Here is a 14,400-nt window from a genome sequence, read left to right as displayed (position 1 = left end):
AGTTTAATATCCCCAGCATCGGAGCTAGCCAAGCAGACACCCATTCCTGGCCAAGACAAACATATGGGATTCAGCTGAAGGGGTCCAGTTTTCTAGACTGCCCTCCAGTCTAAACTTCTTAAGGAGCCGGTATGAACATGCTGCCACCTTCCAAAAAAAAAAAAAAAAAAAGAGCACGGATTCAGCCTGAGACACAGCCACCTTTCACCCTCCACATTTCAAGGCGTGTTTGGTTTAGAAATGTGTGCAAACCTTCGTCATCATTACCTGCCATTTTCATCCCTCCCTAAAAAGGAACGTTAAGCAAAAATTCTACAGATAATTTCTTTCTCTGAGAGAAAAAGATGCACAAAGCCGCCAATGCTAGGAAGGCAAAAGAAGAATCTCTGTTTTTGGGAAGGAAAATCATAATAAACAAGATGCAGTTATAAAACATTTTATGTCTCTACTTAGCAAAATGTAGATGCCAATTCCACCCTCATCAGGCTTAATATAATTGCATGTTTCACTTATTTGCAGTAACGCATAAGTTGCACTATGAGGCAAATTATAATGAACAAGTGAAAAAAATGTCTAGGCTCTACAAAGTTAGTCCACAAGCACCAGCCTCACTTGTGGACAAATGTTTGCTAAGATCTGTTCATATCTTTGCAGAAATTCAAATGTGGCACCTTGATTTGTTCAGCATATGTGGCATTTGAAACCTCCCCCATCCAAAATGTCCTACAACCAAAGCAAATCTTTGTTCAGAAAACACCTTTTAACAAAACAATCCAATGGAACCGGCAAAGAGAAAACGAAACCACACGCAGCAACGTTTTAATTTCCTCAGCCTCAATTTAATTTAAAAAGGCAATACCAGAATAAAATCTGTTTCATTCATTTCTTTTTGTGTTGTCAAGACAGAAAAAGAGCAAACATTTACACAGTGCTCTGAGTGGTGGTGAGCCCTTTCTGGTGAACTGAAAATAAAACGATCAGTGAATAGGCCTCAATGTCTGGGGACAGCAACAACAGAAAGGGCTTATGATTAAAAATGCATAAACATAAAAATATATCAATAAAAGTGCTTAGAGTGCATACTGCTCTTTGGTTTTGACTGAAACAAACTTAAAGATGCAGCTTGCCTCAACATATCCTCAGGCACCACCCCTGCTGGACCTCAAACCGTACACCAAAACAGCTCAGGGGTCAGGCCTCTGAAACAGGCCGGCTCCTTGGCTGAATCAACATGCTACATCAATAACGATTAGTGAATACAACTTCTGTGCTTGGTTGCACTTCGCTGGGAGAAGGAACCGGCTCCACTTTGCTCCAAAAGGAACCTTTTTTTTAATGCCCTTGAATGCACTAAATCTCCTGTGTGCCCTCTTCTGCAACATAAAGCTATGCAGGGGCATTGTGAGTTGTATCATGGGAATGACGTGCAGAAGATATTCAAGGAGAGCGAGGAAGACGGAGGTGTGTCAAGCTCGCTGGCGGAGGTGTGTCATGCGCATTTGTGTGGCCAAGGAATCTGGGACCACACTGTCACACTTGCAAATGCTTTGTGCACTGCAGACCACAGTGCCAAGATTTAAGAAAAACCCTGGAACTCTTAAAGCTTTTCACTCTGATCCATTGTCTGCTCACCGAGTGACACAAGTGAAGAGGATTTTAAAGTGATGCTTCAAAGCACAGGTGCTTCTCAAGAAATTGTTGGAAAAATTTACCGTTTGAAAATGTAATTTAGCAAAAACAGCCTGTTTGTCGAAGGACCTGAGCAAAATAGAAGGCAGGTTGTGTACTTAGCACGTCCTGAGTGAGGTAACAGTTAACATTAAGTGGGAGAAAGCTTCCAAAAGGTCTTGATTTAGGTCAATTATTCTTGTCTGCTGCAAGCGCCAGGACAGTCTCTCAAGCTCCAAACTTTACCTGATTTCAGTCTTGGATGCTGAAAGGAGTCATTGGGCTGAGCCAATATTTGGTAAAAAATATGTGTTTTCCCTAGATGGTTGGCTTTAGAGCTCACAGTGGTACTGCTTTATATAAAAAAATAAAGAGTTCACAAGGTTCGGACACTGGGAAGGGTTGCTGACTGAAAACTTGAATTAAAAGTGCAGTAAACACAATCAGCAATACACTAGCCTATAGCTGGAACTACATTCTCATTCTCTATCTGAAACCTCATAAAGAGCACTTTAATAAAAACACTATCCAAACATACACATACACCCTAAACCACTTAACCCAAGTCAGGGTCATGGGGAGGTGGAGCCTATCTCAGCAGAACAGGGCGCCAAGGCAGGGACCAATCCTAGACAGAGCGGTAATGCATCACAGGGCACATGACCGCACACACGCACACGCATACACTCACACTCACACGTGCACTCTCTCTCTCTCTCTCCCTCTCTCTTTCTCACTGATACACACACACACACACACACACACACACACACACACACACACACCAGGCCAAATTAGAGACACCAATCAACCTAACACACGTCTTTGGAAACACAGGCACAGGTAGAATGTGCACGCTCCACCAAGGCTGGGTCATTATAGCTCTGAGGCAGCAATACTAACCACTGTGCCACCATGCCAAATAACGGCACTCCTTGGCAATTTATTCACGCGTTCAAGCCCTCAGTAGTAGTGTCATGCAAAACTGCAGAGTATCCTTACAATAAAGCAGATACAAATAAAGTGCATACTCATATAGATCCCTGTCTAGAGGTTTTAAGTATTTTAGCACAGGTTTTTAGACCAGTTGTATTTTTTGGTATCCAGTCAGAGAGCACTCTTAACTGTACTCAGAAAACAGTTTATTACCATGATTAAGGCAAGCCTTAGCCATTGCATTTAGGACCAATGGGTGTTTTAATCTGTTCTTAGACAATTATTTTCAGTGTGTCTGTTCTTGCTGGCCACAGGAACTCATATGAATCTTTGAGCTCCTACAGTGAGGGCCATCAATGCTAGCACTGGGCCAAGCACTGGACACACAGTACATTTACATTTAAGGCATTTAGCTGACGCTTTTATCCAAAGCAACTTATAATTATGACTGAGTACAACTTGAGCAATTGAGGGTTAAGGGCCTTGCCCAGTAAGAGAGCAAAGAGCAATTCCTTTTGAAATCAAGCACACTAGCTTACACAACACCACTGTGGCTTAGGACAGTGCAGGTCCTGTACACTGTATCTTACTTTTCTTTACTTCTTTGAACCATAGCTCCACATTTGTGGGAACTTTGTGAAAAGAAGCAGCATGGCATAACAGGTCATAAGAGACTGTCAGTGTTCTCGATTTATGCTCCATCTGAGATCAAATGGAGACAATCAGCAGCTAATGAAGCACTGTTGCAACAACAAAACGCAGTGAACAGAATAACGACTTCGAACGCAACGTCTAAAAATGCAGTTGGAGCCTCCAAAAACTCTTATTTTTGACTCTGCAAACAGTTCCGATTTTAACACAGCACCCTTTGTTCGCCTCTGCAGGAATGCGAGGCATGAATCAGGCCACGGAAGCGCCAGAGTTCAGAGGGCCCCTCCACGTCAGCACGCGGATCTGAGGACCATCGCTGGCTGCGGGCGCGTGAGATAGCCAGCTGACGAGCGTCGCCTCCGGTGGAGGCGCTAAGCTCCAGACAAAAGATGCAGCCTGGTGGACGGGGGAGGCCAGGGAAGGGGAGGGGAGAGGGGGGGAAGGGAGGATGGGGGTGGTGGGGCGCCTGGGTCTGTGCCCGTGTGTAGCCCTGCCAGGAGTCCAGTGAAGTGGCACAGGTCATTAAAGAGAGGGAGAGGGGCATCGCTCAGCACCCTGGATCCAGAGTAAGGCAGACTACATTAAAGACAGTGAGCCGCCAGATATGGGAAGAGTCCAATTAGCCCGAGCTGGCTGGCTCTGCTCAGACCACGCCCAGGCCATGCAAGCAGTGCATCTCTTGAAGCCTGCACCTGACAGCATTTCTGCAAAGGCAGGACTATGTGTAAGTGCTCCACAGCAGTTAACCTTGTGTCCGAATGCATATCAGATTAATAGTCCTCAGTGCATTAGTAGACATCAGCATAACCAGACCTCACTGTGTTTGTCAGGTCCGGTTGCAACTTTATACTGATATGTCGGCATCTTCTGACACTGTTTCAGATGCCACTCTTAGATCTGGCAGTCTTGCACAGAAGAAACAGAAGAACTGCATCATTCTGAAGACCTCCTCCTCTTCCTTTTTTTTCTTCTTTCAAAGGAATGCTCGTGGGCCTGAAACATGCTTTTCTCCTGTGAGCCGGCCCCTTCTGTTCCTCCTTCACACACCCCCATCCCCCCAACCTACACGGGACTCACAGACCTGAGTGGCGAGACTGCGCACGAGGACTCCCAGACCCTAATTAATACCAGTGAAGCACGCACATCTAACGAAGACGGAGAGTGCCACTTTACATGAAAGGCTATTTGAAAGAGCTCTCCGTTTGTTCCGCTGCTCTGGGATAATGTGAGGATGAAGGTCGCAATAGTGTCACAAGGCGCCAAAGAAAGATTTCCAAAAAATGAAGTAGGATGGATTGTTGGTTTGTTGGTCGTGGCGATGTAAGGAAAGTAGCAAACCCTTGGATTGACTTCAGCCTTAATAGCGTCCGTAAAATGACTTGTCTGCCTCTGGCTGAATGATGAAATCATCCACGGATACAGATGCACTGAAACGTTGCTCATATGGCATACATTATGCAAGGTCTTCTAAGAAATCTGCAAAAGAAATCCTGTGAAATATTTGGCATAACAGCTTGTTGTACATTTTGTTATACTTGAACTCACAAGTCAAAAAATGAGAAGAGTCTATATTTAGGTAAGAAGAGTCATTTTAAAAAGCACTGAGGAAGTAAAAAAATCACCACCAGAAATGGGTTCAAATGGCTCCATCTTTCAACCATTGTTTGTCTAATTTTGCAAGTCGCTCTAGATAAGAGCATCTGCCAAATGCCATAAATTTAAATGTACCTTGCTGGCAATGCAAAAGCTCTACTTTAACACCAAATCACTGAGGTGTTTGGGGTTTTTTTATTGATAAATTGCTTTGATTTATTCCACACAGTCACTGAATACTTCTTGGAAATGCTGCACACTCTAATGCTACCTGAGACAGAGAAGCAACCTGGAGGTTAGGAGAGGTCAACTTCTGATAACCCCACACTCCATCTTCTTCCACCCGGTGTGACACTTTAACAACCTTGGTAACAAATTATCATTACCAAGTTACACTTCCGGGCCTTCTTTGATGCCCATTTCAGAACTTTTACACAAATGAAAAGATGGTAAATTAAATGAAAATGATTTTTTTTATAGTAAACTAAATTAATGGTGCAATATAATAGTGTTAGAAGCACTTATGGATTGTCCCAGTTTACCTGCTGTAAACCCTGCCCTCACCCCTCACCTCTGGCTGCATCTGAGTTGAAGAAGAGTGCTCTCCCCCCCTGTGTTGGCCAAACTCTGGAGTATTCAGGGCTAAAGCTCATTTGGTCAGCATCCTGGAGCAATACGAGGTTAACTCAACTCTGCCATCAGTCTGGTCATTCTCCCCAGGGGCATACATCATCTAGTGTAAGAAAGTCTACAGCCTGGAAGAACCTACAGCTTGCAATTTTTCATCTCCCTGAGCAAGTCGATGAAAACCCAGACCACTTCTTAAATCAAACAGAGGGACAGCACACTTCAGCTGGAACTGGCCCTACACAAAAGCTCAGACATTCACTTTACAGTGCATTTTGAGTGTTTGGTGCCCTCCAACAATTTATCAAATTTATCAAAATGTATCGCCACCAGCAGTCTCTTCTTAAAGTAACAAATGAAATGTTTACAGGTGGTCTTCCTCATGGAAGCTGAAACTCAAACTAATAACATGGAGAATTAAGGTACAGATAAAGCCCATATCTTAGTATATATATTTCCAATTCAAGCCAAAACTCTTCTTTAAGTTCTAAATTTAATTCATTATAGTTATAACTTAAACTAATTTTGTCAGGAGTAAGGTACATACATATTCCTTTTTTAACCCCATCACCTTAAATTCCAGCATCATAGGATATGGGGAAATGTTTAATCTCTGTAGGCCAGAAGCTAGACTAAGCGAGCTATACGCCATGCAACCCCACAAGGTGGAAAAAAATGTTTACAAGGAGAAGTATAAGTTGCGTAAAGAGGAAGCTGAGTCTGCAGTCTGTATTTTTTGTGAGAGAGAGAGTGGTAGAGAGTCAGGAGGTTCCTTGCAAGTCTGCTACAGATTGGGGATGACAAATTCTGCAGATCATAATCAGATCACCAAGGAATTCCACCCAGATTCAATTAATTCAAACATGTTTGAGTGAGAGCACAAAATTTTTTATATCACCAAAGGACGTAACAGTTCATGGTTAGACAATGCACAAAGGGCACGGAGCAAATGGTCGTACACATTCAGAGTCAAACAAGAAGCCTCCAGGAGATTGGGAAATGTAAAACTCACCAGGCCATCGCAGTTGTTTATGGCCACAGAGGCTCCGGGCACGTCAGTGATGTCCCCAATAAACGTGCAGTCTGTCCTGAGAAGCTCCCTCTTCAAGATCCTGTCTGTCTGAGTGTCGTTCTCTATGCTGACTGCCTCTTCCGATTCACCATGCCACTCCACCACGGCCCCGGGGGCCACCAGCCTCTTGTTGGGGCGAAGGCGCAGGTGGAACTCCTTGCCAAAGGCAGTGACATTAAAGAACAGCCTCTCATCAGGCGGCTCCAAGCTGGCGGCCGTGTCACGTTTTGTGCGCTGGTTGTGGTTGGCCGAGAGCAGGTGTGACAGGAAGTGGCCCTCGGAGTCAGTGCTGATGGGCGTGATGAGGCCATATTCCTTCAGGCGGTTTTTCAAGAAGTCTGACAAGACAGGAGACAGGGAGAGCACACCTGTTAGTTCAGTGGTCAGCCACCCTCCTCCTAGAGATCAACCCTCCTACCTGTGAGTTTAGGTTCAAAGCAACAGTCAGAAGCTCCAGAGTGACCTAAACCAGGTGGTAAAAGGTGCTAAAAAAAACACTGATTGGCAGATCAGACAAAATAACACCTCTAGGAGGTAGGCTGGCAACCAAGGTTAGATCTTCTCCTGAGAATCAGAACTTTCACAACTAATCTGCGTTAATGTTTTACTCTATCAGTCTATATTTCAACAGAGCTCACTCAATAACACTCAATTTGAGAGAAAACAAAAAAGCTTTTTGTGGATCCAGTGTAGGGTAATACAGTTTAGAAATTTGGATCATCCCCTTCTACTCGGACAGTAATTCACCTGAATTTGACATGTTTATATGAGGATATTCTTTTACCTGCTTATTTGTGGTTAACTTATTATTGAAAGGAAGTGTAAAGCCCTCAAACTGTCTTATTTTCCACCTTCACTTGACCTACCTTGTGAAAGGATAAATGATGGCTTGGATGCAGGTAAGCATCTCAAATAAAAAAAAAAAAAAAAAAAAAGGTGCTGTAGCCAAAGGCCGTGTGCCTTGTAATTTGCTTGGCATTGGCCAAGTGAGAAATAAAAGCAGATGTTATTGTTTGACACGCATTGTAAGTTTGACAAAATGGCATGCAAATGGCAGCAAAAATCTGGCTTTAGGCACATTGACAGAAAAAAAAAAAACTAACATACTGGAGCTCCCTGGTCTCAGACATCCAGGCCAGCTGTCAAAAACTAAGAAAAAAAGGCTTCCACAAGGACATCCGAATTCCTGTCAAACGCTGTGATTGTCTCTAATTACGTTGAGTTATTTACTGGAATATTAAAAGGGAATATGAGTCATAGTTCAACTGTATAAATATAAAGCTATTAAAGTCATAAACTAGGCCATTCCAACTTAAAAAAAAATATCTTCTCAAGCATCAGAATCCTGTCTCCTCATAAAACTTAGGAATGTTTTCTCCATGTGGTATTTTTTAGGATGTTTCACTGTTCATTTATGGTCACATACAATAGCTAAAACCAATTACAGTGCATTTTCACTGTACTTAAAAGCTTCCTCAACTCAAATGTGCTTGAGGGCATGGTCAATATATATAACCAACCATCAGAGACACCCTAGCAAAAATCTGCAGAACAGTCCACACTGAATATTAATTTCTTCCCAGAATTATCATCAACCTTTCAGTTTTATTTTTGACAGTGGATATATCGCATGCTCGGCTCTAGCTAGCTGGTTACGGTTTATATTTCCTATACCTATAGCAAGCAGTCCCTCATGGTGTTGTTTGGTCTATTAATCTTAACTATCATCTATTCTTCCATTTCTCACTACCTGATTATTACCTGGTCAAAAAAGACAATGTACTGGTGTCAGTTGCTTTTCTTTGCTTGTTTTAAGTCTTCAACTGGAAATGAATGGAAGCATCCAAACATGTTTAGCTTTTACCAAAAGAGTTACCTCATTTTTATGCTTACAGGCAAATATATACAGTAAATGTTTTTTTTTGTTGTTGTTGTTTTTGGGTTTTTTGCTCTGTCTGTTGACTCATTGACATTAAGTAAAACCATTCATGCTCCACTTCACAATCTAACAAACAATGTTGCATCAAATGCAGGCTATCTCACAAGGACAATTTTTGCTCCTCAGACTATTGGTGACATGCAGAACACTGTTCAGTTTATTACACTGACCTTGCAGTCTAAAACAAATCTCATACTGAGAGCGTACGCAAGTAGCAAACAGAATCAGCATTTGTTGGGTTTTTGAGGAAGGGGTGTGTTTTGTTTTGGTTAGGTTGTTTGCTTGTTTACTTACCTTCTTTATTTATTTCACCAGCCTGAAACAAAGGAGAAATAAAGATTTTAAACAAATAAAATTCAGTATACACCTAGTTTAGGTTTAACCTTCAAAAATATCTTACAAAAACGAGCCCATCCGTGTGAATGAAGTTAAAAGTGGGACTCTGTTAAAGAGCCTGTGAAATCTGGCAGGTGTTCAACTTTCGATTTCACATACCTAAGAACTAGGCATGAAAGAATCGATTATGAAGGGCAATAAGCTGTGTATTCATTCTGTGAAATAAAATGTTTCCTAATAACGCTGACCTGAGTACATCTGAATTGTCATATACGACAGCAAATAAAGAATCGTATTGTCATTCAACAGACGCAGCGGTACTGGCTACAAAATCCGGATTTTATCCCAAATTAATTAGGCTATGATGCTAATCCCTGAGATCAACTGCCATAGGTTCATCGATACAGTGTTGTTCTTGATCTTCTTACAAAATGGCACATTTTCTCACTCAATGTTAACTTTCTCCACACAACTTTTCATGTAGAAACGAAGCGTCTGAAGTCTCACTTACCAAAGCGGCTGAAGTCAAACCTACTACAACTCCTACAATTAGTAACCTGGGTGACAGCACAACCATCACGAGTCAGTTCAACTTCAGCACGAACAGAAATAGTCCCACTCTGATGTTTCAGTACGTGCTATAATCCCTTAAAAAGTAATGAGCAGCACAGCACTTGTACACTAATAAAATCTTTAACGTCAGTGAATCTGCAACAACCAACTAAAAGTAAGTTTTTAAAAAAAAGTAATTACGTGAGTTCAAAGTTGCAGCACTTGAGTCAATGTTTTGGGTTTTTTTTTGTTTGTTTGTTTGTTTGTTTTTAGGGGTAAAATAAAACTTAAAACAACATCTCTTTAGTAGGGTAGTAGCATAGCTGAGACGTCTGCTAACCGGACAGAGCCGTGTCTGAGCTCTTGCAACCTGGCACTTCGCTCTGGCTAATAAACTACAGACCAACCCTGCCGTGACGTCAGTATCTGCCCGTTTCTAGCGAAACACATGTGCAAAAAAAGGAGGAGGAATATAGAAAGAAAACACATGGAAGTACTTTTTTGAAGTGAACTGTGAAGGCTCGGCCTCGGTCTGGTAATTCATGTGTCTGTCTCGTCTTCCTCTGTGAATTTAGCTGCATATTCGCCTGTTTTAAAACCGTAGTATTGGTATCGCAGTGCTGTTACACTGAAGCTACTACATGTCAATAAGGGCATAACAAAGAAATGTGTATCATAAAGTATATGACTTCGTTGGATAAGTAGACGATCCCAGAAGTTATTGTTACATATTGTCTTGGTAATATATTAGGTAATATATTATTATTGATTAAGCTATAGGCCTACACGGTAGTTGTACAGCCTAATATTATTAGCAGTTATTTCTTATCATAGCCAGTGTAGGATTCGTCAGTATGGTACGTATCTACTTTTTAGTTGTTTTTTTTAACAGCCCAGTGAAGTCCATTATCTCAATGCAAAAGGTTAAATGACAACAAAAGACATGGGTTTATAAATGAATAAATTAATATAAATGAATATGAGGCCATTCCTCCTCAGAATCTTTGATCTTTGCTTGTGTATTTTTCATCACACCCCACAGGATTTCAGTTGGGTTTAAGTCACAGGCAACTGCAGAAGCTTCATTCTGTGGTCAGTGAACCATTTTTGTGTGGAGCTAAAGGTGTACTTTGGATCATTGTGTAACTAAAGGATCCAACTCCAAACCAGTCTTAGATTTCTGGCAGAGGTACCAAGGTTTTGGTCTAAAATCCCCTGGTATTTATAATGTCATATATTCTAACAAGATTTTATAGCCCTTAAAAAGGAGTCCCACAGTATCACAGATCCACCAGAATACTGCAGAATACTGCACAACTGTAAATGGATTGTTTTTGGCATGACCTTGACTCTTTACACCAAACCCACATTCTGATTCTTGGCTCCAGGCATGTTAATTTTTTAAAAATCTGATTATATCCAATCCAAGTGCCAGTGACAGTTAGAGAACACTGGGCACTGACGATTGACTTTCAGCATCAGCAGAGACATTCTGCTGATGAGCTTTATAAATAGTTTGTTTGGCATGGAGGTGGCCGCATATGAGTGGAGCCAGGTGTATATCAACTTTTATAGGTATTGCTTCCTGAATTGTGAACGTAAAGAAGTTCCTGTTTTGTTTGTGTCTTTTCTGATGTTCGTCATGTTAGATGGCTGAGGACCTTTGGCCTGCCTTTGACCTCATTTTTATATGTATACCCCAGTGAAACAGGAAGTCATGGAGGACCAATGAAAGACTTGGTTGTGCTTATGACCAGGGATTTAATTAATTAGATTTTGTTTGTGTGAATTTCTAGGGGTGTCTGTAATTGTCACATGTATTTTGAAGTAAGATTTGAAGTAGATTTCTGTAATTTGTCCAGTGTGAGATCAAGCTGATATTGACATTGTTAGCTATTTTGCACATCTTTTCAAGGGTGCCAATTGTGGAGGGCACTGTGCTGTGTTGCTTACTGCTGGTGCCTTCCAGGTTACATTTCTCTTTCCCTCTGCACCAATGAGCCCTGCAGGGGCACTGCAAGCACTCAGCACATTTTTATTTCACATCTGCGCTCTTCTTTAACAGCCCCGTCGCTGCAGAGTTTGGAGTCTGCTTGAAAAGTACAGCAATAACTACAAGTTCACTCACTCTACCACAATTTCTACCTAAAAGTCAGAGAGGTCATGAAAACAAAAAGTTTTCTGGGTTTTGTTTATTGCCACAGAAGAGATCCTGACCTGTGTCTTCCCAGGGCTCTCACAAGAGGGTTTCTATAAATACATTCAACTCCTCTGCAGGAGTGATGATTAGGCACAGAAGCCAATGTTTCGCTCTCCCTTTCACTCACAAGCTTGGCCACTTCCCCAGAATGCTGAGACGTGGGTATGAAATTCCAGCAGTATTGTTATCGTTGATTAAAAGGGGTGCTTAGGGGTCCTGAGAATCAGTCTCTTCTCAGGTCAGCATGACCCTTAAGGTTTTACTGGGGGATAAAAATGGAACGTCAGCACCTCCTTTGTAACTGTGATTCCTTCAAACCAGCCTGCCCTTCTTGTTAGACATTTCATAAGGGTGTAAAGTGGTCAGACGAAGAATTTGCCACTGGGTTGACATTAAGAGTCAACATTGTTAATATCCAACATATTAAAAGTTGAAAGGCTGTTAGTTTCCAATATATATATATATATATATATATATATATATATATATATATATATATTGTGTGTGTGTGTGTGTGTGTGTGTGTGTGTGTGTGTGTGTGTGCGCGTGCCAAAGGATGCTTGAACTTCTTGCAATCCAACAGCTCATTGTTTTGTTTGGGTTGGCATGTGGTACGTGAGAGTGTCGGTCAGACCACACTCAGTGGCAGCTTTGCATCATGGCTGACCTCGCTGACATCACAAAGGGCAAGCCAGTGGATGTGAAACAGGCAGATAATTGTCGTGCCGGTCACTCGCTCCACTTCCGCTTTTGTTTGGGGCACAAAATAAAAAAAAAGAGGAGAAAGGGAAAAAAGCAAAACAAAACATGGACTACAATAGCTAGCAAAAGGCCCGTCAAAGTCACAATGCACGTCTTGCTGGTGGTGACCCACCCTCGCAGAGGGTGAATAAACTCGTCCGTGGACGTCACTAGGAGAAAAGAGGTACAGCTATAAAAATCTGCAGGAAACAAGCAGGACTCCTCTGAAAGGAGAAGAGTGACACAGTTTGACATAATTTAACACATCATTGCCATATAAAATAAAAAAGACCTTTTCGAGCACCTTCTCGAGCCTTTGTTATTTATTCTTTGGTTTTATCTGCGACCATTACACAAGCGTGAATACACATAAATGGTGTTATTTTAGAAAAAAAAAAAAGACAAAGGTGCAAAGACAAGCTAGTGGAGAGGTTTTCTAGAATAGTGGAGAGGGTTTCTGTTACTTCGCATGGAAAAAAAAGCTTTTTCTATGAAGCAGCAGAAATTAGATGGCTTTAATTGCAAGAGACCTGATGACTGCCATGTGTAAAATTTTACTGAGCAGTCCATGCAGAGTCAGCAGGTACACTTTTCCTGACACATTTGGAATTGGACCAAAACCAAAACTCCTTATCCACTGTGTGTTAAAAGCGCATAATGCACCTTTTAGTAACTCAGTGGGTGCTCTAAAAATATTAACAGTCAAAAGGAAGCTTGGATGATGTTTTTTTTTTCAGTAGGCCAAAGAAAACAGTAACAGCCTATAAAAAAGGGAAAAGTGACCTACTTAAATGGAATTCCAAAGTCTCAGAGCAATGACTTTAACGAGTATAGGTCACTGTTTCAAAAGATTCCTTATTTTTTACATAACAAGTGCCATGAATGAAAGGGGGCAGCGTGACCAATGATGCTAACTTTCCTCTATTTCCCAACTTCCCAGCGATTTTCTGGCGTTTGCAAGGCATGTGTGTGGGTGGTGTGTGTATGTGTGTGCATATGTATACCAGAGAGCACTACATTAAAACTTACAGTTAATTTACAGAAGACCAGTATCTTCTGTTTCCAGTGCGTCTCTGACTTCTCTTGACGCTCATTCATTGGTGTGCAAGCTTACAACAGCATGCAAATTAGATGACTCAGCACACTCATGAGAGGAACTTAATTAACAGAAAGAAACATATTTTAATCTGTGAGAGAGAGATTTTGTCCGCTGCTTCCACCGACTCTAAGAAGCAATTATACAGCATTTCATACTTCGCACAAGTCAGCTTCATGACCTTGGCCATTCTTACTAGCCACCTTTTTAAAAAGGGTCTCCAAAACTCGTTGATACATCCAGACAAGCTCCAGACAGTTAACCTTTTGGAGCAGCTACTTCTAGGAGGAAAGCCCACTTTCCAGACCATGCAGCCATGATGGAAGCCAGGAACATTTCAGATAGAAAGCCACCAAAGTGGCCCACCTTCACACATGCACATGCATTTAAGCACAGCAGTCCGTGAGTCATTATTTATGCAGGTTTGCAATGCAGTGAAGGCAGAGATTCAAATTACAGATTAACAACATTCTGCTCCGGAGGACCGAAAAATTACTACTTTGGTTGTTCGCTGGAAAGACGTGTTTCTATCTATGTGCAGAGTAAGTGAGTAGCAAAGGTTTGTTTAGATTAAATGATGAATTTGTCTGAATTTATTAAAAATCTGTATAAGCCTAAACAAAATTATACAAGCAGAGTCAATTAATGGAAGCATTATAACACCCACTACAGTGGAACACCACTCGGAATACCACTGTTGACAAATAGAGATATCATGTGTACCTGGCATACCTGGCATGATATGTATGACACACACAATGCCTATTTTGAAACAGATTATGTTGCAAATATTTCTGCATATTGCGTGGTGCATCTGATTTTTTCCACCCTTTTCCCCTTTAAACTAAAATGTATAAGATTCCTGAAGTTATTTCATTTTAAATCACATGCCTTATTTTAGCAGTGTCAGGTTCATTTTAAAAGTCCACAGAAGAGCACCACCCATGTAATTGTGTATGCCAGTTCACTCAACTGAAAGATTTGTAAGG

General features: G+C 41.5%; 1 protein-coding gene across 3 annotated transcripts in view; it reads right to left on the bottom strand.

Annotated features, from left to right (window-relative positions):
* Positions 1 to 9,722, bottom strand: part of adamts3 (ADAM metallopeptidase with thrombospondin type 1 motif, 3) — a 76,947-nt gene extending 67,225 nt beyond the window's left edge. For all 3 annotated transcript variants that reach the window (XM_027028514.3, XM_081714117.1, XM_081714118.1), the window contains exons 1-3: positions 9,334 to 9,722; positions 8,781 to 8,802; positions 6,488 to 6,885 (exon numbers count right to left, since the gene is read on the bottom strand). In XM_027028514.3, the coding sequence (XP_026884315.2) occupies positions 6,488 to 6,885; positions 8,781 to 8,802; positions 9,334 to 9,399 (486 nt within the window). In that variant the 5' untranslated portion in view covers positions 9,400 to 9,722. The remainder of the gene's footprint in view (positions 1 to 6,487; positions 6,886 to 8,780; positions 8,803 to 9,333) is intronic.
* Between the last annotated feature and the right edge of the window lie 4,678 nt (positions 9,723 to 14,400).

The sequence above is a fragment of the Electrophorus electricus genome, chromosome 5 (assembly GCF_041902795.1).
Source record: "Electrophorus electricus isolate QZ-2024a chromosome 5, ASM4190279v1, whole genome shotgun sequence".
NCBI lineage: Eukaryota > Metazoa > Chordata > Actinopteri > Gymnotiformes > Gymnotidae > Electrophorus > Electrophorus electricus.
The sequence above is the reverse complement of the archived record's forward strand: the minus strand, read 5'-3'. Positions and strand labels throughout refer to the sequence as shown.